This window comes from Triturus cristatus, chromosome 8 (assembly GCF_964204655.1).
Source record: "Triturus cristatus chromosome 8, aTriCri1.1, whole genome shotgun sequence".
NCBI lineage: Eukaryota > Metazoa > Chordata > Amphibia > Caudata > Salamandridae > Triturus > Triturus cristatus.
In genome coordinates this window covers 292,607,971-292,632,007 of record NC_140591.1, presented here as the reverse complement: position 1 = coordinate 292,632,007, position 24,037 = coordinate 292,607,971, and the positions used below count along the sequence as shown (strand labels likewise).

The 24,037-nt window shown below is 51.0% G+C and overlaps 1 protein-coding gene across 1 annotated transcript in view; it reads right to left on the bottom strand.

Annotated features, from left to right (window-relative positions):
* Positions 1-24,037, bottom strand: part of RNF17 (ring finger protein 17) — a 2,644,767-nt gene that overhangs the window by 332,086 nt on the left and 2,288,644 nt on the right. Inside the window, exon 33 of the mRNA XM_085621540.1 lies at positions 6,680-6,805. Within this exon, the coding sequence (XP_085477666.1) occupies positions 6,680-6,805 (126 nt within the window). The remainder of the gene's footprint in view (positions 1-6,679; positions 6,806-24,037) is intronic.

Sequence of the window (24,037 nt, the reverse complement as noted above, 5' to 3'; positions counted from 1 at the left end):
GTTCTCAATGAAGCTTGGCAAGCACTAATATTTTAGCAGAGAATCATAAATAGATCATAATTTGCGATCTTTTTCAAAAGTGTGTAAATGGGCTTGTGTTTGCATAAATCTAGGACTGCCTCCCACTCCTATAATCAATGGTTGTTCTAAGAAGCACGGAGGGCTGGCTCCCTTACTATTAGCTGATTACCTATTCATGTTGTCCAGTGAGGATGATTGCACGGAAGAGTGAGGCTTACTGATTAAAGCAATGAGAATGAAGAGGCAAAATTATTCTGTCGACTTTAGGGAAGCGGTTTCTAGGAAGGCTTAGAAGTATTCACAGGTGTCACATTGGATACAGAATTTCTTTCGTGAGCAGTACAATTGAGCACCAGCAAGCAACAGCAATCTGCTCCACTTGGCATCGTAGGCGCTGGATGTGATGTAAGTGGTGCCTATATAGGCACCACCCCAGTGCGCTGACGTCAGTTTCTTTTTGTGACTTTCCATGCCAGGAGAGCGGAGCCATGAAGAACACTACCACTGGTATGAAAAACTAGGGCACTGAAAAGGATAAGCCTTGCCCCAAGAAATCTATTCTTAGAGCTGGCAGGATGGGTGGGTTGGTAAGGAAACTGCGGCTTGATGGAATCTCTGCCAGATGCCAACCAGTGAGGATGAATGCACAGAAGAGTGAGGCTTACTGATTAAAGCAATGAGAATGAAAAGGCAAAATTATTCTGTCCACTTTAGGGAAGCGGTTTCTAGGAAGGCTCAGGAACAACAACACACTTAAGCTAGTGTTTTCGTGACAAAGACAGCTGGGAGTACAAGTGTGTCTGGTATTTGGCAAGGTGACACAGAGAATAAACCATATGTAAGGAGTAAGATAGCAATTATATGTCCAGTGGAGAAGGCCCAAATGCCACTTATTTAGAAGGTGACCTATTTGGTAAAATATGAGCTACTCAAAGTGGTTAAAGTCACAAAACTGTGCATTAAGAGAAGCAATTCACTAAATCTCAGTTGACACTACAAGAGGAACACAACTGCAAATAAACAAGCAGATCCAATGCTACCTCTGGAGAATCTTTCAAATTTGGATGGGAAACTCAACAATATTCTGGTGGTTGCAATGAAGCTCCTTATTCTTGGAGAGTGGGGAGTAAGTTGGTCCTATGTTAATGCCCTGGAGAGATGAGTATATAAAGGTTTATAAAAACAAGTTACTTACCTTAGATAATGCCTTATCTGGTAGAGAGTATCTAGTCGCAGATTCCTTACCTTAGAAGTATTCACAGGTGTCAGATTGGATACAGAATTTTTTCGTGAGCAGTACAAGTGAGCGCCAGCAAGCAACAGCAATCTGCTCCACTTGGCATCGTAGGCGCTGGATGTGATGTAAGTGGTGCCTATATAGGCACCACCCCAGTGCGCTGACGTCAGTTGTTTCTTTTTGTGACTTTCCATGCCAGGAGAGCGGAGCCATGAAGAACACTACCACTGGTATGACAAACTAGGGCATTGAAAAGGATAAGCCTTGCACCAAGAAATCAGTTCTTAGAGCTGGCAGGATGGGTGCGTTGGTAAGGAAACTGCATCTCTGCCAGATAAGGCATTACCAAAGGTAAGTAACTTGTTCATCTGATAGAGACTTCTAAACGTAGATTCCTTACCTTAGAAGAGATCCCCAAGCAATACCTACCCAGAGGTGGGTCTGCGAAACAATCTCATACCAAAATGTACTGCAGGGCCAAATGGTCAAAGAGCCCGTCACGACGGCCCTGACTGTCCAGGCAGTAATGTTTTGTGAATGTACACAGAGAAGCTCACGTTGCTGCCTGGCATATGTCCAGAACTTAGACTACTGTGCTAACATAGTCGTCACAGCCTTGGATCTGTTGGAATGAGCATGCAAGCATTCATAAAGTTGCTTTTTGCCACTGCAAAGCAGATTTTAATGCAGAGCACGATCTATTGGGAGATGGTCCAATTCAGCACATCATTTTCCTTCTTCGCTCTGACATACCCCACGAAGAGATGGATGTACACCCAGAACTCTATTGTGCAGTCAAGGTAGAATAACACTCTTTTTAGGTCCAGTTAGTGAAGTCGCTCCTCTTCTTTAGAGGAATGTGGGGGAGTGTAAAAAGTAGGCCGAGTAACGGACAGGCCTACGAGGAATGGAGTGACGACTTTTGATAGAATTGAAGCCCTAAATCGGAGAACAAGCTCATCTGGTTAGTTGTTCAAGTATGGAGTCTTGAATAACAGAGCCTAAAGGTCACTGCCCTTCGGGCAGATGTTATTGCCACCAGAAAGGCCGTTTTGAAGGTAAGGAGTGTGAGAAGTTGGCCTGATATATGATGTCACTAATTCTAGTGTACACCTTGTATCAGTCCAAACAACCCATATGGTGATTGGTTGTAAAGTCAACCTTATAGACCAGCTATCCTAGTGGTAGCATGGACAAGAGCAGTCTTAGGCTAAACTCTGAATGGCATGTGAAGCCAGCTGTTATACCATATGTAATCCCTTGAATACCAAATGAAAGGACACCACAACAGATATATATAAAAATAGAATATATTTATTATAGTCAAACCCTCAGCACTCTTTATGAGATTCGAGGTAAGTACAACACAGTCTTATTTAAGCATTCATTAAGTCACACAGGTAAGTAATACAGTTAGGCCCTAGGGGCCACGCAAACCATATACTAAGTAAGTGGTATAAGAACCACTGTCACGAACACAGGATAGGCCTAGGCCATCGCTGGGGTTACACTATACTACCAAAGGTTAGGAAGTGGGAGGCCCACGGGATTCAGGTGCAGAGTGGAAACACTCACGCGTAAGGCGTAAAAGTCAATAGAATCACTAGCAGTTAGAAATAAGCAGTTTTAGGACACTTCTGGTATAGCTAGGAAGTCAAGACTCGGAAACTAGACCCTTGGATAGTCAATACCCTTGTGAGCACCGAAGTACTCAAGTTACCTAGCCCACGGGCTGCGGGTGCATAGGTGTGAACTTGCGTCGGGTTTCGTCGTTGACTCCTATGGATGCCTGAAGGAAAGTTGCTGACAGGCAGTCAGTGAAGAGTGTCCGGTGGATCCCAAGGATGGAATCAAGAAGGAAGGATACCTGCAAGCAGAAGGGACAGAGTCTAGGTCACCAGCCAGGAGCCGGGAAGGAACCAGGCGATGTCGTGAAGATGCAGGTGAAGCTTGTCGCAGCAGTCACGGGTACCAGGAGGCGTCGAGCACGACCAGGACCAGGAGGTGAGCTGTCCCATGAAGGCTCTTGTTGTCGGCGGCGTCGAAGTCGAGTCAAGACCCAACAAGCCTTGGCAAGCGGAACCCATGCAGGATGGAGGACTTGCTTCTGGTGCAGACCAGGAAGGTCTGGGGTGCTTCTCTTTCACAGAGGAGCGGGTGCCAGTCTGGAGGAGCCCGACCAGCAAGATGAAAACAAAGGTTCGTCGTCGCAGAGGTCACTAGCCAACGGGCCAGCAACCGGACAACACGTCGAGCAACTCGGGTGCAGAAGGGCCCCACGCAGAACATGTGAAGTGTGGGGAACTGGTCTTCTTTGCAGATGGTGCTCGGGATGGGAGCTTCTCAATTCCCCAAGCACAGCCTCGAGGGAGCCTCGGAAGTCGCGCTAGTCAGGTACTAGCCACTTTTCCCAAATCGCCGGTCCCACGTCCCTCGTCGCCTCCACGGGTCTCAGCTTCGCTGTAGATGTGGATCTGGGTCAGAGGTGTCTGGAAGTCTCGGCGCTGGTCAGTCTCTGCAGTCGTCCCTCGTAGGATCAGTCGCAAAGCAAGCAGCGGTCGCTGGATGGTGCCTGGTTGCCCAGGGTGGTCACTCCTTGGCCACAAGGGAGATTCTTCAGTCTTCTTCCTGAGGTCGAATGTCGAAGGTCCAGAGTTTCTGTTCAAGTTACAGATTCAGGTTAATCTAATTTAGCAGGGCTCAGCTACCTACTGATATACTGGGCTAGTGGGCTGGGCTACCTGCAAGGTCCCTCCTATGGGTGGGACCAGGAAGGGGAGTGGTTACACCCCCTTTCCTTTGTCCAGTTTCGCGCCAGAGCTGGGGCTGGAGTGCCCCAGAACCGGTCTGAACTGGACTATGCATGGGACACCTTGTGTGCCCGAGGCAGTGTCTAGTTTCTTTCATCCCTCCCTGCCCCAATACACTAACTCCTGTCTGGGGTGGTGCTCGCACCTCCCAAGGCAGGAAACCTATTGTCCAAGCCTCCCTCGCTGGAAGGACTCCCAGCAGCAGGAGGTCAGGTTCCGAAAGCTGCAGACAGGCTCAGCTCATGCTAGAGCACCATCTCACATGTTACCAAGCACTCTGTCTCCAGGATTGGTAAGGCCTGCCATAGGAGTGGCTGATAGGTACACATGTGTCTATATGTACGATAGGTATAGGAATACTACACCTAAGCAAGGAGTGATTACACGAACTTGCCCCAGCTGAGTGATCAGCCAGTTGTGTCATAATGGAAAGCCAGGCCAGGGGTGGCACAATACATGCTGCAGCCCCTAGTCGGCCTAGGGTACACCTATGCCCTGGGTACCTAAGGTACACTGTACAGGGGCCAATAAGGTGATCCTAACCAATTGGGTTATGCACCTAAAGTACATAATATAAATTTAGAGAGAGAACAGCTGGGCTGTGGGTCTGATTGGCAGGCCCACAGCCACATCTAAATCGAAAACCAGTGAAGCAAAAGCAAAAAGTGGGGGTGAACATAGAAAGCAGACCATACTCTCCTACAAGGAGCCTGAGAGAACAGTTGTGCAAGGGATCAAAAGGAGTGCACATCAGAAATGTGAGGACGAGATTAAGGTTCCTCTGAGGCACGCGAAATAGAGTACGAGGAAACCTATCTTGCAAACCTTTGAAGACCCTATGTACAATAGGGGATTTGAAGAAGAATTACTGGTAAGGCAACCACAGATGGCAGAAAGATAACTCTTTAGGGTGACCAGAGCACAGACCTACTGGACAAGGGAAAGAACAAAGAGAAGATTCCCCATTTGTTTACATTGGTCGCCCGACGCTTTGTTGGCACTCTGCACGTCGTCCCTATGCCGCTGAGGGATGTAAGTTTGGTGCTGCATTGTGCTTACCTTAACCCCCAGAGATTGGGTTACCAAACTGTTCTACTTACCTGTAAGTAGCACTACTTTGATTGTCCCCTTTCTCCAATAGATAAAATTGGCACCTGATCCAGAGTTTGACCTCAATACCCAAGCCACCCCAGTGCTGCTGGTGGTACAGTGAGGTCACTTGCCTGGTACTGGTTCTTCATCCAAAACCTTAATATTGTAAATTGATAACTTACCTCCATATGGCGGATTGTGTTTCCTCCCATAGGATAACATTGTATTGATTGAAACATGCAGTGTCCAATTTTTACATTGAAAAACACTGATATTGCAAAACGAATTTTACTGCAGCAAAGTACCTGTGGTTCCAAGAAATAAATATACAAAAAGCAATACTTTTACAAAGCATTGGTCTCAGATTTAGTCATTGAGCGTGTGTAATCCTTTTTTGCCTGTGTGTGTACAACAAATGCTTAGCACTGCCCTCTGATAAGCCTAACTGCTAGCAAACACTATCACGAAAGACAATTTGTGTTATCTACTTAAGCCTCTGGGGAGCTTACAGGTGCAGGTCGTAGTTGGGAGGGGGGCGGGGGAGGCTCGTCATGCAGATGCTGCAGGCATCGACATGGGAGTCTGGCAGGCGTAAACCCACGGTTTACTCTTGCTCTAAGTTTTTGGGGATCCACTGGACTCTGTGCACAATATACCTTACTTTGGTGGGGTATATACAGAACCAGCGTCCAACACTCCAGAGTTGGGTTTGGATGCTCCCTCATCTTGTTGGATGACCGACAAATGCAGTAAAGTCAAAGAGTGTTTGGGCGACTTGTATTTGTGGAACTTACCCCACTTTCCCAATAACAGAGTGTGAGGAGGAACATAGGAGGCGGCTCAGCCAACTGGCCCAGGACCTACCATGTGAACGGGACCTAAATGTCATAGAGTCAACAGACGTTGGGTGGCGAGGAGTTTGAGGGAGCACGCCTTCAGGTGTCATGCAAGTCCTTAAATGCCTTGTACTCATTTCCCGGCTTCAGGCACACACCAAGTGGGGGTCTGTCACTGATGTTTGAAACCAGACAGTTTCTTGGGTGACATCCTCACACAAGGAGGTGAAAGCGTGGAAAAAATGTCAACAAAAATTCGAAAAAGGCAAGTAAAAAAATGAATGAGGGGTAGCTCAATCTGATCAGCGCAGAAAGGAAAGAGCTGACATCAGCACGCTGAGGTGGCACCTGTATAGGTACTGAGTATGTCATTTCTGGTGTGAATAACGCTGCCGCACAGCCAAACTACACCATCTGCCGGCACACCGGGGTACTGCTCACAAATCTTCCGGATTAAGAATGACACCTGGGGATATTCATAGGTAAGGAATCTGTGGCTGGAAGTCTCTATCAGGTAATACTTAAGGTGGTGAGTGCAAATCTGAAAAGCACAAGTAGTAGGCCTCAGTTGGTCAATAACTATTTTCACTTGCAAGCTGCATAAAAATGTAGTTTACAAAAATGATGAACAATCAGTAACGTGACCAAAAATGTAACCTTTAAAGAGGAAAGAATCCACTTACCGCTGACACTTTATTTTGATAATCTTTAGCGCAACAGTGATTATGCTGCTCCATAAAATGCGAAAGAGATACACCATCACAGTACAGATCAACAGGTATTTTTCCCTCTCCATCTTCTGTTTGGCCCTACAAAAGTTCCAAAACAGCAATGTAAGAATACTAATACTTGGCAATAAAGTAACACAATTCAATATTTTGCTATTTTATACTAAAAATTATTAACTGGAATTGTAAAGAAAAAAATTTACTAACACAGATGTCATGATTTACACATGCACTTTCACAGAGGGTTCTGAATAGCATGCTGTATCTTATGGGTTTGATGGATATTTATTTTTTTGTGGTCCAGATCAAAAAGTTACTTACCTTCAGTAATTCCTTATCTGGTAGAGACAATATCTAGCTGAAGTTTTCTTACCTTTCAAATTTTCGAAGGCGTCAGACTGTGCCGGTAGGTGGTGTCAATTGGATCGGCGTGATGTTGGTGTCCACGCCAGAAATGATATCCGTGTCAACTATATAGTCGCCACCTCAGTACACTGACATCAGTTACTTTTCACAACTTTACACACCGGGAGCATGGAGCCATGAAGTGCACTGACACTGGTGTGTCCAAACTAGGGCCCTGAAAGAGATAAGCCCTGACGTTAGAAATCTGTCTGCAAAGCGGGGACAATGGATGGGTCTGTAAGAAATCTGCTGTTAGATATTGTCTCTAGCAAATAAGTTGTTCATCTGTACTTCTAGCCGCAGATTTCTTACCTTTGAATAGATACCCAAGCAATACCATCCCCAGTGGTGGGTCTGCGGACGAATTTGAACTGAAAGGTTCGGCAGGACTGAATAGGCAAAATGCCAAATCTGTAGGAAAGCAGAATCTGCTTTCATGGTTACCCACACTTTTTGCCTGGTGTCTGTGTTTTTGATTAGCCTGCCGAGATCCTGTAAATCAGGACCCCAGCAACTGTGCTCTCTTGGTACCTCCACAATTGGCTACAGGCACCAATACACCAGGGGTCTCCCATAGGCTGAAGCATGTATTGTGCCGCCCATGGGAGTCCACTTCGACTATAGACCTCCCATTGCAGACTATGTGAGGTGGTGCTTGCACCGTTCACGACAGATATAAGTTTCCTCTTATTGGAGGTTACTACACTCAAAACCTATAAGTCACCCCTATGGAAGGCACCTCAGTCCTGAGTGCAGGGTGCTTGATTGATTATAAGTGAGAGGGTGCACCTGCATGAGCAGGAAATCCCTACAAACCCCAGAGTTGATTCTCCATGCTTTGTAAGTGCAGTCAGCCATTTTAAGATGTATAGTGGACATCAGCCATTACGTGATGTCTAACTATACAATGGCTGCACCGAACTTGGTCATGTTTGGTATTGAACATGTTAAAATCATACCCCAACACTGATTCCAGTGTTGGAAGTATGATCTGCCCCCCCTTCCCTGTACTCCTGGTAACAGCTTTTCAGGGTCTGCAAGCAAGCTTGTGCTGCTGCCGACCGCAGACGAGAGTCTGCCCATCTGCTACTGAGCCAAGCTCGAGCAGGAGAATGTAGAGCAATACATTTCCTGTCATAGGGAGGTGTGACCACCTCCCCGACAGTTATTGGACTTAGTGTATTGGGCTGGGATGGGGGGCTGGCCAGCGCAAACTGACTGCTTTGAAGGGCACTGATGGTGCCCTCCTTGCATACTACAGTTTGAGCAAGTTCAAGAACACTTGGTTCCCGCTCTGGCGCAAAACTGGACAAATGACAGGTGAGTGTCCTCAACTCTGTCCAGACCCTACTCTGGGAGCGACCTCTGAGTCTTTCATACCCTCCCCTTAGGGTATTTAAGGGCTGCCCTGTGGGTGGGTCCTCAGGTTCGTCGTGGGATCAGACACAACCCTAAAACTACGTCACTCTTCAATTGTCTGGACTCTTGAACTTTGTTGGACTTGAACTCGAACCAAGACTGTACCTAGGAAGACTCCTGCTGTCCTGGTCTCGTTGTTCTTCCAGTCTTCTGCATTGCCTGTGCTTCATCCAGGTTCTCCAAAACACCTGTGGGCATCAAGAACTCCCAAAGTAAACTCCCTTTGTTTGAGTAAAGGAGTCCCATGCATCTGCAGGCATCGCAACGAAGCTGACCTGTCTGCTGTTCCTGACGTCCCATATACATCCGGAGGCTAAGCAACACAGTTGGTGGTTCTGTGGCACCCTAGAGTCTGACCTGTTTTCCCTGCAATTTGGAAGACAGTATCCATGGTCTGGGCTGCTGGGACCGAACCAGAGTGCACCGCGTCGACTTGCCATTTCCAAGGCTTGTTGGCTCTGCACTTTAGCGTAGTTTGGGCTACAAGAAGCTCCAGGTTCAAGCATGTTAAATACCGAAGAACAGAGTCCTTCCTGCATCTCCTGCATCGTGGGCCTCTGACTTTGGTGAGCTGTTTGATGTCCTCTTGAAACTCCTGTCTCTCCGGCCTGTGGGTCCTCTCGAGGGTCTTCATTTGCTTCAGCGGGCTCCTGTGCTTGCTCGGGCCTGCTCTGACCCTCCTACACTTGGTGAGTTCATTGGACCTTGCTTGTCCCAACATTTGCTGCTTTTCGATCTCCACACCAGTTGCAGCTACCAAGGCTTATTTTTGCTCCTGCCGAACACCGACCACATAAACACCGACATCTGATGTGGGACAGCTCGTGCACGGCTCCTGGTCTTCCTCAGCATCGCCTGGTCTACACAGTTGCAGCGACAAGTGAACCTTTGTCTCTTCTGAACCTCACGACGTTGATGGGCAGTATGCTTCCGTGCCTCTTGGTCACCTCAGAGTGGCACAGACTCCGACCCCTCTGCTTACAGGTTCTTCACCTCAAGAAACCACCCACGGATTCCACAGGACTTCTTCAGATTTTTCTCCAGAGGCATCTTTGTTGAAGTCTCCCATTATCGTCTATAGCAGGTTCGGACATCATTTCACCCCTATGCACCCAGCTTCACAGCTGCAGGTAACCTGGTTCCTGGGGCATCAATGGGTGGGGTGGCTCTCCAACATTTGGCATCCATGAGTGGGGTGGCTCTCCAACCTTCTGTCTTCCAAAGGGTTTCTTCAGGGTCCTCCGGGAAGGGTCATTCTTCTTTAAAGCTGCAACCGCAACTTCTCCATCGACTTCCATTGGGCGTGTGGCTGTGTTTACACTCTGAACACAGCCTCCGAGGGATTCCTGAGTGCTTACCGTAGGTGGTAACTTGTGTCCCCAGCTCATCTGAGTCTTCTGGTCCAAGTCCCATTCTCCTTTGCAGTTCACATTTCACTTTTGTAACATATGGTTTGATCTCCCTCTAGAGATCAGTGTATATTTGTGCTATTTACCTGATGAACAAGTTACTTACATTTGGTAATGATATATGTGTAAGAAACATAGGTTAGTTATAGATTCCTTATCTTAGAATTACCCCGAGGCTTTAGACTGGATCCGCAAAGTTTTTCATCTGCAGTACCCCTGCGCATTGAAAGGTCGCGTTGTTCGGCTCCGCGTTCGTCGTTGGCGTCATGATCGCCGGGATGACGTCGTGGTAGCTACATAAACACTGCCCTCGCGCGCTGACGTCAGTTCTGTACACGACATACCAAGCAAGAAACGCAGAGCCATGCAAGACACTGACCACTGGTGCACAAAACTAGGGCCCTGAATGGAAGTCCTTAATCCTAGAAGTCAGTTTGCAGAACGGGGTGGATCGGTGGGGTGGTAAGGAATCTATAACTAACCTATGTTTATTACAGATATATCGTTACCGAAGGTAAGTAACTTGTTCATCTGAAAGAAACAGTTAGTTATAGATTCCTTACCTTAGAATAGAAACCCCAGCAATACCAACCCTGGTGGTAGGTCTGCTAACTAAATTCACACCAGAAAGTCCTGGAGAACAGAACGGCCAATGCAGCCGTCTCTCCGTACTTGGCTGTCCAGGCAGTAGTGTTTTGTGAAGGTGTGCAGAGATGCCCCTTTAGCTGCCTAACAGATGTCATTAAGGGTGACTCCCCGTCCCAAAGTAGTGGTGGCTGCAGTCACCCTGGTTGAATGGGCACGCAGACTTTCTTTGCCAAACAATAGCAGGCTTTGATGCACAAAACGACCCACCTGGAGATGGTCCGTTTGTGCACGACATGACCTTTCTTGTCGCCCACATAGCCAACAAAAAGCTGGTCATCCACCCGGAATAGTTTGGTGCAGTCCAGATAGAAGGAGAGCGCAAGTTTTCGGTCCAGACGGTGGAGCCTCTCTTCCTCTTTCGAGGGATGCGGAGGCGGAAAGAAGGTGGGTAAGGTAATGGACTGCCCGATGTGAAAGGCAGTAACCACCTTAGGAAGAAAAGAAGGGCGAGTCCTCAGAACAACCTTGTCCGGATGGACAGAAAGGAAACGAGGCTTAGAAGATAAGAGCCTGGAGCTCACTCACCCGTCTAGCAAAGGTGATGGCAACCAGGAAAGCAGTCTTAATAGTCAGAAGACGAAGAGGACAATTATGAAGTGGCTCAAAGGGAGCGCACATCAGATAGGTTAACACCAGGTTCAAATCCCACTGAGGCATTACGAAAGGGACAGGAGGAAACATATGAGTAATGCCTTTAAAGAATCGAGCAACAACAGGGGATTTGAAAAGAGAAGGCTGATTAGGAAGCCAAAAGAAAGCAGAAATAGCTGAAAGATATCCCTTGAGGGTGCCCAGAGCAGAGCCCTGCTGGGCCAGGAAAAGAAGAGGAGAACCTCAGAAAGAGGGGCGGAAAGGGGATCCACAGCCTTTGCTGTGCACCATGCCACAAATTTGTTCCACCTGCAGGCGTATACCGTTTTACTGGAGGGACGTCTGGATGCCAGAATGACATCACAGACTTCAGGAGGAAAGTCAAATGGCATCAACTTTCGCAGCTCAATCTCCACGCGTGGAGGCTGGACAGGTTTGGGTGGAGGACCGTCCCCGGCTGCTGCGACAGAAGGTCCTCCTGAAGAGGCAGTCGAATCGGGGGAACGAGTGATAGACTGAGTAGCTCGGGATACCAGTATCTTCGTGCCCAATCCGGAGCCACAAGGATGACTTGGGCCGGTCGCGCCTGATCTTCTTCAGCAGTCTGGGCAGAAGTGGTATAGGCGGAAAGGCGTATAACAGACCGCAACTCCACTCGCAACGAAAAGCGTCTCCGAGCGAGTGCCACCTTGGAAATTCCAACGTGCAGAACTGATGGCATTGCGCGTTCTCTTCGGTGGTGAATAGATCTAACCAAGGCTCTCCCCAATGCCGAAAGAGGCCTTGCGCCACGTCCGAGTTCAGACGCCATTCGTGACCCATCATGCACCGGAGGCTGAGTTTGTCCGCCCTGGCGTTCAGAGAGCCCACCAGGTGTTCAACCACCAGGGTGATGCCCTGATGTTCCAGCCATGTCCAGAGGCGCAGAGCCTCCTGACAAATGGTCCACGACCTCACCCCGCCCTGCTTGTTGCAATACCACATGGCGGTGGTGTTGTCCGTGAACAGCTGCACTACACTTCCCCGGACAGAGGGAAGGAATACCTTCAGTGCAAGCCGGATCACCCGCAGCTCCAATAGGTTGATATGGAGCCGGGACTTCGCCGGAGACCAGAGACCTCTGATCTCCGCCTCTCCCATGTGGCCCCCCCATCCCAGGAAGGACGCATCCATCACCACCACGTGCTCCGGTTGGGGTAGGGAAAGGGATCTGCCACTGACCCAATCGCGGTCCGTGAGCCACCACTGCAACTGTCTTGCAGTGCCCTCGGAGATCAGGACGTGGTCGGACAGGTTGCCCTTATGTTGCGCCCACTGGAGCGGCAGGTCCCACTGCAGAGCCCCCATCCGCCACCTGGCGTGATGCACCAGCAGGATGCAGGAGGCCATCAGACCCAGCAGCCGTAGAGCCATCCTGACCGAAAATCGGGATAAAGGCTGAAAGATCGGAATCAGAGCCTGAATATCCCGAACCCGCTGTTCAGGAGGATAGACCCGAAACTGCGCAGAGTCCAGAACCGCTCCGATGAAGAGGAGCCTCTGGGAGGGATTAAGATGGGACTTTGGCACGTTGATGGAGAACCCCAGCAAATGCAGGAGGTCGGCCGTAGTCTGGAGGTGGGAGACGTCTGTTCGGGGTGAGCCCACCTTCAACAACCATAGTCGAGATAGGGAAAGACTGGAACCCCTAATCTGCGCAGATGAGCTGCGACCACCGCTGTAGGAGAGTAGGGTCTGCTTTCTATGTTCACCCCCACTTTTTGCTTTTGCTTCACTGGTTTTCGAATTAGATGTGGCTGTGGGCCTGCCAATCAGACCCACAGCCCAGCTGTTCTCTCTATAAATTCATACTATGTACTTTAGGTGCATAACCCAATTGGTAAGGATCACCTTATTGGCCCCTGTATAGTGTACCTTAGGTACCCAGGGCATAGGTGTACCCTAGGCCTACCAGGGGCTGCAGCATGTATTATGCCACCCCTGGCTGGCCTTCCATTATGACACAACTGGCTGATCACTCAGCTGGGGCAAGGTCGTGTCATCACCCCTTGCTTAGGTGTAGTATTCCTATACCTACCTTATATATAGACACATGTGTACCTATCAGCCACTCATATGGCAGGCCTTAACAATCCTGGAGGCAGAGTGCTTGGTAACATGTGAGATGGTGCTCTAGCATGAGCTGAGCCTGTCTGCAGCTTTCGGAACCATGTCCTTACAGCTGTTCTATGATATAGCCTACCATATACTCTTAAAGTGCCTTATAATCTTAAACGGTTATGGTAACTATGGTTTGGCTTTATCAAAACATATCGTGTAAGGTGTCTATCACTTTGGAATAATACCCCCATACCATTTCTGGTGATGAGGATATTATTCCTCCCTTCTAGAGGGAGAGACATGTTAAAATCCTACTTTGCTGTTTAACTCTAACCAAAGCCTCAGCATCACAAAATGGATGCTGCTGCCACAGACACAAGTCTGGCCTCCTGCTGCTGGGAGTGATCCCGGCAAGGGAGGCTTGGACAATAGGTTTCCTGCTTGGGGAGGTGCTAGCACCTCCCCAGACAGATTTTAGTGCATTGGGGCAGGGAGGGCTGAAAGGAATGAGACATGCCTGGGGCACACAAGGTGTCTCATGCATAGTCCAGTTCAAACCGGTGCTGGGGCACTCCAGCCCCAGTCCTGGCGCTAAACTGGACAAAGGGAAGGGGGTGTAACCACCCCCCTCCCAGGTCCCACCCATAAGGCGTGACCTAGCAGGTATCCCAGCCCCCCAGATTAGTATAAGAATGGGAGTTGGGCCTCAAGACTTTAGATTATCCTGAACCTGCAACTTGAACAGAAACTCTGGCTAGTGAGCCCGGAGCAAAATGGCCGCACCTTAGTGCAGCTCTGCTGGCCGAGATTATTATCCGCCAATTATCCGTTACATCAGGCGCCATAAGAGATCGTCCTGTGGCAATATTACCTTAGCGCAAGTAGTGGATTGTGCTGGCTGCTTCCCTGGGAGCCCGGATCATCTTTAGCAGCCGTCGGCGATAAGGACTTGTCGGCCTCGCTGGAGGTAAAATGGCGGCCCCCTGTAAGTGCGCTGTTCCCTGCTTTGCCGGCTGCCGCTGACGGGAGTTTGCGGTGAATCTGACGGTGCTCTGCGGGGCCCTTTGCTGCTGGGGGTGAAGTTGGGATCAGGACCCCCCTCCGCCGCTGGTGGCGTCCGTGGAAGACGATTGCTGGCTGTGCTGTTGCTGTGGGCTGCTGGCGTGAGGAGGCTTCGGCGCTGACTGCTCTGCCCCCGCTTCGCAGCTCCGGGGCCCTCTGTGCGGCGGCGCGGTGTGTGGCGGAGGACAGCGAGGAGGCCACGGAGGAAGAAGACTGGCCGTGCTGACCCCTGTGTGGCTGCGGTGAGCTGCTGGCGTGCAGAGGCTCCGGCGCTGGATGCTCTGCCCCCGCGTCGCGCTCTGGGACCTGAGGTGAGGCGGTGTGTGGCGGAGAGCGGTGCGGAGACCACGGAGGAGGATTCCTGGCCTTGCGGACCCCTGTGAGGCTGCTGTGAGCTGCTGGCATTCGGGGGCTCGGGCTGAGACGGAGTGGGGTGAGCGGCGGCTGTTGGCTGTCTGGTGGCGGGGGGCGAGGCATATTAACAGGCTGAACTGCGCGCGGGTGTGCTGGCGGCCCGCTCCTGACGCTTGGCTGCTCCCGCCTCGGACTCACGCTTGCTCCGGAGTGGATAAACGCTGACGATACAAGTGGACTGGACTGGGCTGCTGCATTGGGGTGTGCTGCTGCTGCTGAGGACGCCCCACGGACATAGCACTGCTTGGTTGCCCCCTAGAACTGGCCCCTACTGCTCCTGACTATATAGCAAGATTCGTGTCCAGGCTGTTCTCCCCCTTCCGCTCCCCCACCTGAGGCTGCATTGGACAGCAGTGGTGATAAGGTGGTGACTTCTACTGCAGGTATCCTGTTGTATGTTGGGCCTCACCTAAATTGCGATCTGGCGGGCTAGGGGCTGTAACGTGCGCCACTGACTGACTCTATACGACATCATAAAGTTTGGAAGCTCGCTAATATTACGCTAGGTTGGGTTGGTGTGGCCCAGTGGTGTGCCCCGCAGCTGCCTTTGGATAGATCGGGCGGTGCTCGCGGCGGATCGACATGGGCAAGGCAGACAAACAGCAGTCTAAGTTACCTTTTGAGGCCAAAAAACATGCGAAGACCTCTGCTCCTGCGGTCCCTGACTCTGAGCCTGACCTAGACGATGGCGCGACCACGAAATTAGAGCGTATGATGCTTAGCGTGCAACAGAGTTTGCAAACCATTGACGCCAAGATTGACCATATAAATTTGCGCATGGACACCATGGCTGCGAAGCTCACAAAGCACGACTCGCGACTAGCGGAGGCGGAGCAGTGCATTTCAGCTGCGGAGGACAGAGTGGAAGCGGTTGGTACATCGTGTACTAGCATGGAGAAGATTTTGGAGGTAATAAGGGCCAAGAATGAGGATATTGAAGCCCGCTCCCGAAGAAACAACCTGCGCATTACTGGGGTTGCGGAGAGTACCAACACGGGATCCATGGAAACATATGTCGAAACCATGCTAACGACCCTGCTGGGCGCGGAGCACTTCTCGAAGGTGCTCATAGTGGAGCGGGCCCACCGTTCTCTAGCTGCCCGGCCGGTCCCGGGTGCTCCGCCGCGCCCTATCATAGCCAGATTGTTAAACTATAGAGACAGAGACACCGCTCTGAGATTGGCAAGGGAAAAGGGGCGCCTGGAATATCAGGGTATGAGGGTGGAGCTTTTCCCGGATTTTACGATCGCAGTGCAACAGGCTCGCCGTGAATTCCAGACGGTGAAGAAAAAACTGCAAACCCTCAAGATCTCCTATGCCATGCTCTACCCGGCGCGGCTGCGTATTCAACACAACGGGAAGGCGCGTATCTTCTTGACGCCTAAAGATGCATTTCAATACCTGCGACGCCTTGAGCGGCAGGACGCACCACGTGACGGAGATGGGAACTCTGACATGGAGGACTGAGCCCTGGGGCCACTGTCGGGGCTTCTTATCTCTGATTTATTGGGCTCAGGATGCCCGTCTCTACTAGTGGAGATGGCTTATTGCTCTATGTTGTGGGGTTCGATTGTGTATTTGCTTGATCATCTATAGTGGGCCTCCCTTTTGCTAGAGAGATCTGGATCCTAGATTATTGATGGGGCGGCGGGTGGCTTAGTCCCGAGAAAGGCATGGATGATGAGTTGCTGTGGTAATGGGCTGGGGGGTTAGCCACTTCCACTCGAGGACAATTGTGTTCCGGTTAGCCTGACTCTATATATCTCGGCCCACCCTGGGTTTCCGGGGGGCCGGAGGGCTGCTAGCGACCCACACTATGGGATTACCCCAAAAGGTTATGTTGGTTGGCGGGGTTTTGGGGGGTGGCCCTTTAGGGGCACTGTTTTTCCTGGTCATAGGCCCACCGGGGCCTATGCTGAGCAGGTTGTTTTGTTCATGGTATGTTTACGGGGGGGTATGCTGGCAGGGTGTGTTTACTGCTGCTGTGGGTGGATGGGGTGGTTGGGGATCAATATGCTATGGTATTGGTGTTGGCTGGTGTGATACACTGTCCGGGTGGAGTTATGTCTCATGGTTTTCTGATTGCATGGTGTGCTATGTGAGTAGGGATTGTATGCCTGGGGGGAATGCCACAATCTAATATCAACTGGATTAGCTGGAATGTGCGGGGTCTCAACAATGCTAAAAAAGTGAGACAGGTCTTGGCCTACTTAGATCGCCATGGTATCCATATTGCTCTGTTACAGGAGACGCACCTCACGAGTCAAAGTGCTTCCCGCATTGCCGGTGGGTGGGCGGGGGTGCGGCTGGCCGCCTCTTACTCTTCATACGCGCGGGGCGTGATGCTCCTTGTTAAGAAGGGGGTTCCATTTGTTCCAACACATGTGGAAGAGGATACAGAGGGACGATATGTAATAGTGCAGGGTATGCTCTACGGCACTAAACTGATTATTGTGAATTTGTATGGCCCTAATGTGGACGATCCCGCATTTTTTGATACAGTATGGAGTAAACTATACCAGTTGCCACCTGCGGCGATTCTCTGCGGGGGGGACCTCAATGTAGTATTAAATCCGGTGTTGGATCGAAGATCTGTGACGGCCGCGGTCGCCCGACGGGCTTCAAGGGCGGTATTGGACGGGATGAGGTCCCTGAATCTTGCGGATATATGGCGGCTTCAACATCCGTCTGTCACAGAGGGTACGTGTCATTCGTATGCTCGGCAATCTTGGTCCCGCTTGGACTACTGGCTGGGAACGCCGGAGGTCTGTACCTGGACCACGTCGGTGAAACACCTGCCCCAGACGCTGTCAGATCATTCGCCGGTGGTGCTGGAGCTGGCACTGCCGTCTTGTGTCCCCCCGCCCTTCCAGTGGCGATTACAGTCGATTTCAATGTTAGATCCGGTATTTCGGGAAGGGGTCTGTGCGGCGATCACGGAGTACTTTGAGTTTAATTCCGGATCCGTGCCGACCATGGAACTGTTATGGGAGGCTTTTAAAATCACTATACAGGGGAAATGCATTGGCTTGCAGGCTGGGGTCCTGAAGGCGCTGCGCCGTATTATGACTAAGTTGGAAAACGAGCTCTGTACTCTGGAGCGAGAGTACGAGGAGCAAGCCCGCCCCGAAACATTGGCACTTATCCGGGGGAAGATAATAGACTATAATAAAACAGCTGACCAAGAGATAAATCACTTATCGAGGCGTTGCAAGGCGCGCTATTATGGGGAGGGAGGCCGGCCGGGTCGTGTGCTAGCCAATCGTATATTGGATCCCCAGAAAAGGGCGCATGTGGTTCAGTCGATCACCACGGCCGAGGGCACCTACTATGATACGCCCCATATCCTGCGTGCTTTCGTGGACTACTATACTTCAGTCTATGCTCACAAGGCAGTGGCTGATGTTGTAGAACTTGAGCAATATCTTGATGATGTGGCTTTGGTGTGGCTGTCGCGCAGGCAGCAAGACTTCCTCATGCACCCGCTGGGTGAGGTGCGGGATGCTATAAAAGCATTGCCGAGCGGCAAAGCGGCGGGCACTGATGGACTACCAGCCGAATTCTATAAAGAATATATTGACCAACTGGCGCCATACCTCTTGCGACTGTATGAGGAAGTGTGTGAAGCTCAGTGCTTGCCGCCCACCATGCGGGAGGCGCTGATGGTCGCACTGTTAAAGCCAGGGAAGGCTCCGGAGTACTGTGACTCCTACCGCCCGTTATCTCTAATTAATACTGACATTAAAATCCTGGCGAAACTGTTAGCCACCCGGCTGCAGTTGCGTCTTCCTACTATGGTCCTACCGGATCAGTCGGGGTTTGTCCCCACTCGCTCCACGGCGCATAACTTGCGGACGATCTTCGCAACCATGCATATTCTGGAGCCTACACTGCCGGCGGTGGCGGTGCTACTTGACGCCACGAAGGCGTTCGACACCATATCTTGGTCTTATATGCTCACGATTCTGCATCGCATGGGAGTTCCCTTTGCGTTCACGAATTGGATTAAATTATTATATACTAATCCTGTGGCCCGGGTTCGGGTTAACGGGCAGATATCCGACGTCATCCCCATCCAGCGGGGCACACGGCAGGGGTGCCCGCTATCGCCGTTATTTGCCCTGGTATTGGAACCCTTGGCTTGCATCCTGCGTCAGCGACATGCCCAGACGGCGTTGTGATTTCTGCAGCGCCCGCTTGCGGTCTCCATGTATGCGGACGATATGGTGTTGTATGTCCGGGAACCAGAGAGGTTTTTGGCACAGCTAATACGTGAATATGTTCGTTTCGAACGCTTCTCGGGCCTGGGCATTAATTGGTCCAAGTCCACTGTACTGCCGCTTACGGAGTGCACCCGGCCATTTGACATGGACTATCCGCTAGTATGGTGCTTGGAGATAGTGAAATATTTAGGTATTTGGTTATGTAGGGACCTGCAGGCCCTCATCCGCGCTAACTTTGGAGTGGCGATCTCGCGCCTAGAAGACCAGGTGAACAGATGGGTGAAGTTGCCGCTCTCGTTTGCTGATCGCATAGCGCTGATGAAAATGGTGGTCCTCCCGCGCTTTTTGTATCTTTTTCTGAACATACCGGTGCACCTCCCGAGACACTTTTTTGACAGGCTCCGTTCTCTTATGGTGACGTTGGCCTGGGGTGGTAAAAAGCCCCGTCTGCGGTGGGAGGTGTTGACTCTCCCATATGACCAAGGTGGTTTTGCTGCACCTGACTTCCGTCTGTACTACCTTTGTGCGCAAGCGCAGTATGCATATTATTGGCAGCAGGATCCGGCTTATATTCCGCACGTTGCAGTTGAGGCTGGCGCAGTGCGCCCGATACCTCTGCGGGCGATGCTGGTGAATAATTACACGGTGTTCGAGAAAGGGGAAGTGGATACGGTGCGGGTCACGGCGAGAGCCTGGCACGCGCTGGGTCTACGAGCGCAGAAGTTGCCGCTCTATGCACCTGCAATGCCGCTTCTTTATCACTCGGACCTTTCCGTCACAGGTGAGGCCAGTATGCGTCGCAGTCTTACGGCTATGGGGCTGACCACGATGGGGGATGTATTCCCAGATGGCCGGTTCATCTCCTTGGAGGGCGTGGGTGCTCGGGACGGCGAGTCTGCTATGCATCTGTTTGCTTATGCTAGGTTGCGGGCTGCGATGCGGGATTACTACCCTACCTATCCGCTGGAGCCCCCGACGCTGGAAGCGCTGCAATTGATATATACCACCACCTCTAAGGCCCGGCTGGTAACTAGACTATATGCTATCTCTCAAGGGGAGACGCCCCAGGCTGAGGCAACCGTGCTGACCAGGTGGAATGCGGTGCTGCCGGAACCTCTCTCCGAAGCTGACTGGTTGGGCTGTTGTCGCTTGACTGGTCGCCTGACACCCAATGGGAACCTGCGGTTGGTTCACTATAAATACCTGCACCAGCTCTACTACACGCCGTCGCAGTTGCATCATTATGGGCTTCGCCCAACAGATACTTGCAAGCGCTGCGATGCCCCAGGGGCGGATTTTTTTCATTTAGCATGGACATGTCCCAAAATAGCTGCATATTGGAGCTCTCTAACTGGAGTTCTTGGCCTGATGGTGGATGAGGTGGTGGACTGGGGTCCTAAGGTATGTCTGCTGGGTGTTGAGGCCAAGGTGAAGCCGCACAATCAGAAATTTGTTTCTATAGCGTTACTGTTAGCTAAACGCAGGGTCTCGGTGTGCTGGGCGGGCGGTGCCCACTGTGAAGCTATGGTTGCAGGAACTGACATATAGCCGAGATCAGCTCACGTGTTATGCGGAGGAACTGCCCGTACAGTCTAAGCCACGGGATATATGGGCTCCGCTCACGACCTATTTATTACGCAATACTGCTGATTGAGGATACCTATGGGGGAGTTGTGTGTTTCCCTGCCTGGGCTCACCCTAACCTGCTAGTATAGGTGGGTGCTGTCTGTTCCTTCGAGCGCACTGGTGAAGATACCCTGCTGCTCCATGCATTGTCCGCTTTGTGGAAAGGAGTGTATATGCCATGCCAACGCCATGTTTTCTGTGAGACTGTATACCGGATTTTTCTATGAGACTGTATACTGTTACTGCTGTTCTTTTGTTTCTGTGAGACATTGCAGAAGTATAAATAAACCAAAAAAAAAAACTTGAACAGAAACTCTGGACCTTCGACATTCGACGAAAGAAGAAGACTGAAGAATCTCCCTTGTGGCCAAGGAGTGGCTACCCTGTGCAAACAGGCACCATCAAGAGACTACCCCTTGCTTTGCTAAAAGTTCTACGAGGGACCGACTGCAGAGCCCGACCAGAGCCTTGATTTCCAGACTTCTCCGACCCTGATCCACATCCACAGCCGTGCTGAGATCAGTGGAGGTGACGAGAGACGTGGGACCGGCTACCTGGGAAAAGTGGCTAGTATCTTCAAGCGCAGCTTCTGAGGCACCCTCGAAGTTGTGCACCGGGGATTGAGAAGCCCCAACCCCAAGCACCATCTGCACCGAAGATCAGCCCCCCACACTCCACGAGTCCTGCGTGGGGCCCTTCTGCATTTTCCTGCTTGCCGTGTCTGTCCGGTTGCTTGCCCGCTGGCTAGTGGCCTTTGAGACGACGCACCCTGCAATCTTCAGCGCTGGTTTGGCTCCTCCAGACTGGCTCCCGCTTCTTTGAAAAAGAGAAGCACCCCAGACCTTCCTGGTCTGCACCAGAAGCAAGTCCTCCGTTCTTCGTGGGTTCCGCTTGCCAAGGCTTGGTGAGTCCTAGTCCAACTTCGACGCCGCCGACAGCAAGAGCCTTCGTGGGACAGCTCGCCTCCTGGTGCTGGTCGTCCTCGACGTTCCCTGGTCCTCGTGGCTGCAGCGACAAGCTTCACCTTCACCTGCAATCTTCACGACATTGCCTGGTTCCTTCCTGGTTCCACGTGGTCACTGGCTAGTGACCTTGACTCTGTCCCCTCTGCTTGCAGGTATCCTTTCTTCCTGATCCCAGCCTTGGGATCCACCGGACACTCTTCACTGACTGCCTGTCAGCATCTTTCTTCAGGCATCCATAGGAGTCGACGACGAAACCCGACGCAACTTCACACCTATGCACCCGCAGCCTGTGGGCTAGGTAACTTGGGTACTCCGGTGCTCATCAGGGTAGTGACTATCCTAGTGTCTAGTTTTCCAGTCTCGACTTCCTAGCTACTCCGGAAGTGTCCTAAATCTATTTAATTCATAACTGTACTATTTCTATCGATTATACGCATTACGCGTGAGTGTTTCCACTCTGCACCTGAATTCCGTGGGCCTCCCACTTCCTAACCTTTGGTAGTATAGTGTAGCCCCAGCGATTCCCTAGGCCTAGGCCTATCCTATTTCCGTGACAGTGGTCCTTATACCACTTACTTAGTATATGGTTTGCGTGGCCCCTAGGGCCTAACTGTATTACTTACCTGTGTGACTTAATGTATGCTTAAATAAGACTGTGTTGTACTTACCTCTAATCTCATAAAGAGTGCTGAGGGTTGTCTAGAATAAATACACTTTATTTTGATATATATCTGTTGTGGTGTCCTTTCATTTGGTATTCAAGGGATTATATATGGTATCACAGCTGGCTTCACATGCCATTCAGAGTTTAGCCTAAGACTGCTCTTGTCCATGCTACCACTAGGATAGCTGGTCTATAAGGTTGACTTTACAACCAATCACCATAAGGGTTGTTTGGACTGATATAAGGTGTACACTAGAACTAGTGACATCATACATCAGGCCAACTTCTCACAGCCTGGACCTTCCATATCACCATCCCACTCTGGTTTATCCTCGCATTGAGCTGCGAGAGGGTCCTTGGACCCCTCCCAGTACTCCCCTTCGTCCATCGGCCGTGTAAGGGGCCAGTAAGGACGAGGGCCTGGGGAAAGGGAATAAACTCACCACCTGGAATTGGATTCGGAGGATAATAGACCAATACAGGGTCGACGTACTCCGGCCCCGTAGGCAAGGGCGTCGTGTCCGACGCCGGCGCGACAGCCGACGGCACCACCGGGTATCTTGCCAGCGTAGCAGGGGCCAAAGGCGGCGGCACAGGGGCAGAAGCACCCCACGGGTCCACGGGGCCCGAAGGCGCTCCGGAGGATCCGATGTAGGAAACAAACAGCGCATGGCCGACAGGAATACCTGTAAGTCGCATGCGGGCCCGGGAAAGGCGGGTAGGCCGGAGGCAACAACAGAGGCTCCACCGGAGCCGCAGGAGTGACCACCCGCCCCCTCCACTGCGTCCGGTGATGGGTAGACGAAGAGCGACGTCGCTTCTTTGACGACTTATCGTGCCTTGACTTACCTGTCCCCGATTCCGACGAACAATGGTGTCGGCCCCGCGACCTGTCCCTTGACCTCCCACGGGAGCGGAACCTGAGCGGTGCGGAGCCGATTGCCGGGCCTCCAACAACTTCCGGGAACACTCCTGCAAAGCCTTCGGCACCATGGCCCGACAAACAGGGCACGCCTCAGGGTCATGGGGGTGCCCCAAGCAGAAGAGACACATGTAATGCGGGTCCGCCAACGACATGGTCCGACGGCAGTCCCTACAGGACTTAAACCCAGGCATCCCTACTGCACCAGGAGTCGAGTACTCGACAAACCAAGAGAAACAAGTCTCAAAAACCAAGTTAAAAGATTAACTATGAGTACCGCTCTCTCTCGGATCTACGCTCGCTGGCGCGGAAAAAGAAGAACTGATGTCAGAGCGCGTGGACGCGTCTAAGTAGCTCCAACGATGTCATCCCGGCGCCTACGACGGCAGCGACATACGTGGAGCAGTACGACGCCTACCGACGCGTAGGGGTACTGCTGACGAAAACTTTCCGGATCCAGTCTGACGCCTGGGGATATTCTAAGGTAAGGAATCTATCACTAACGTGTCTCTTTCAGATCTGTACTTCTGCTGCCTCTTGTCAGAAAAAACAGAGTAAAGATTTGTCTCTAGTGACTTGATCAAACCACACTATGTGGCCGATACTGAATAGTAGGCCTAGTGGGCTCTCTTCTTGCTATTATACAGGATGTTCAGACAGAAAGAATCATCATGTTTGAGGAGTCTCCCATACAGAATGACGGACTATGCAACAATGCCATGGAACTCGTTCCCCCTTGAACAAGGAATTCAAAATCAAAATGAAATCCAAATTTCAATTCAACCTAACACTGATGTCTACATAAATATGCCTCAACAAGAACACTCAACAAGTCCAACAAAACCTGCCGAGCTACCTAAAATAG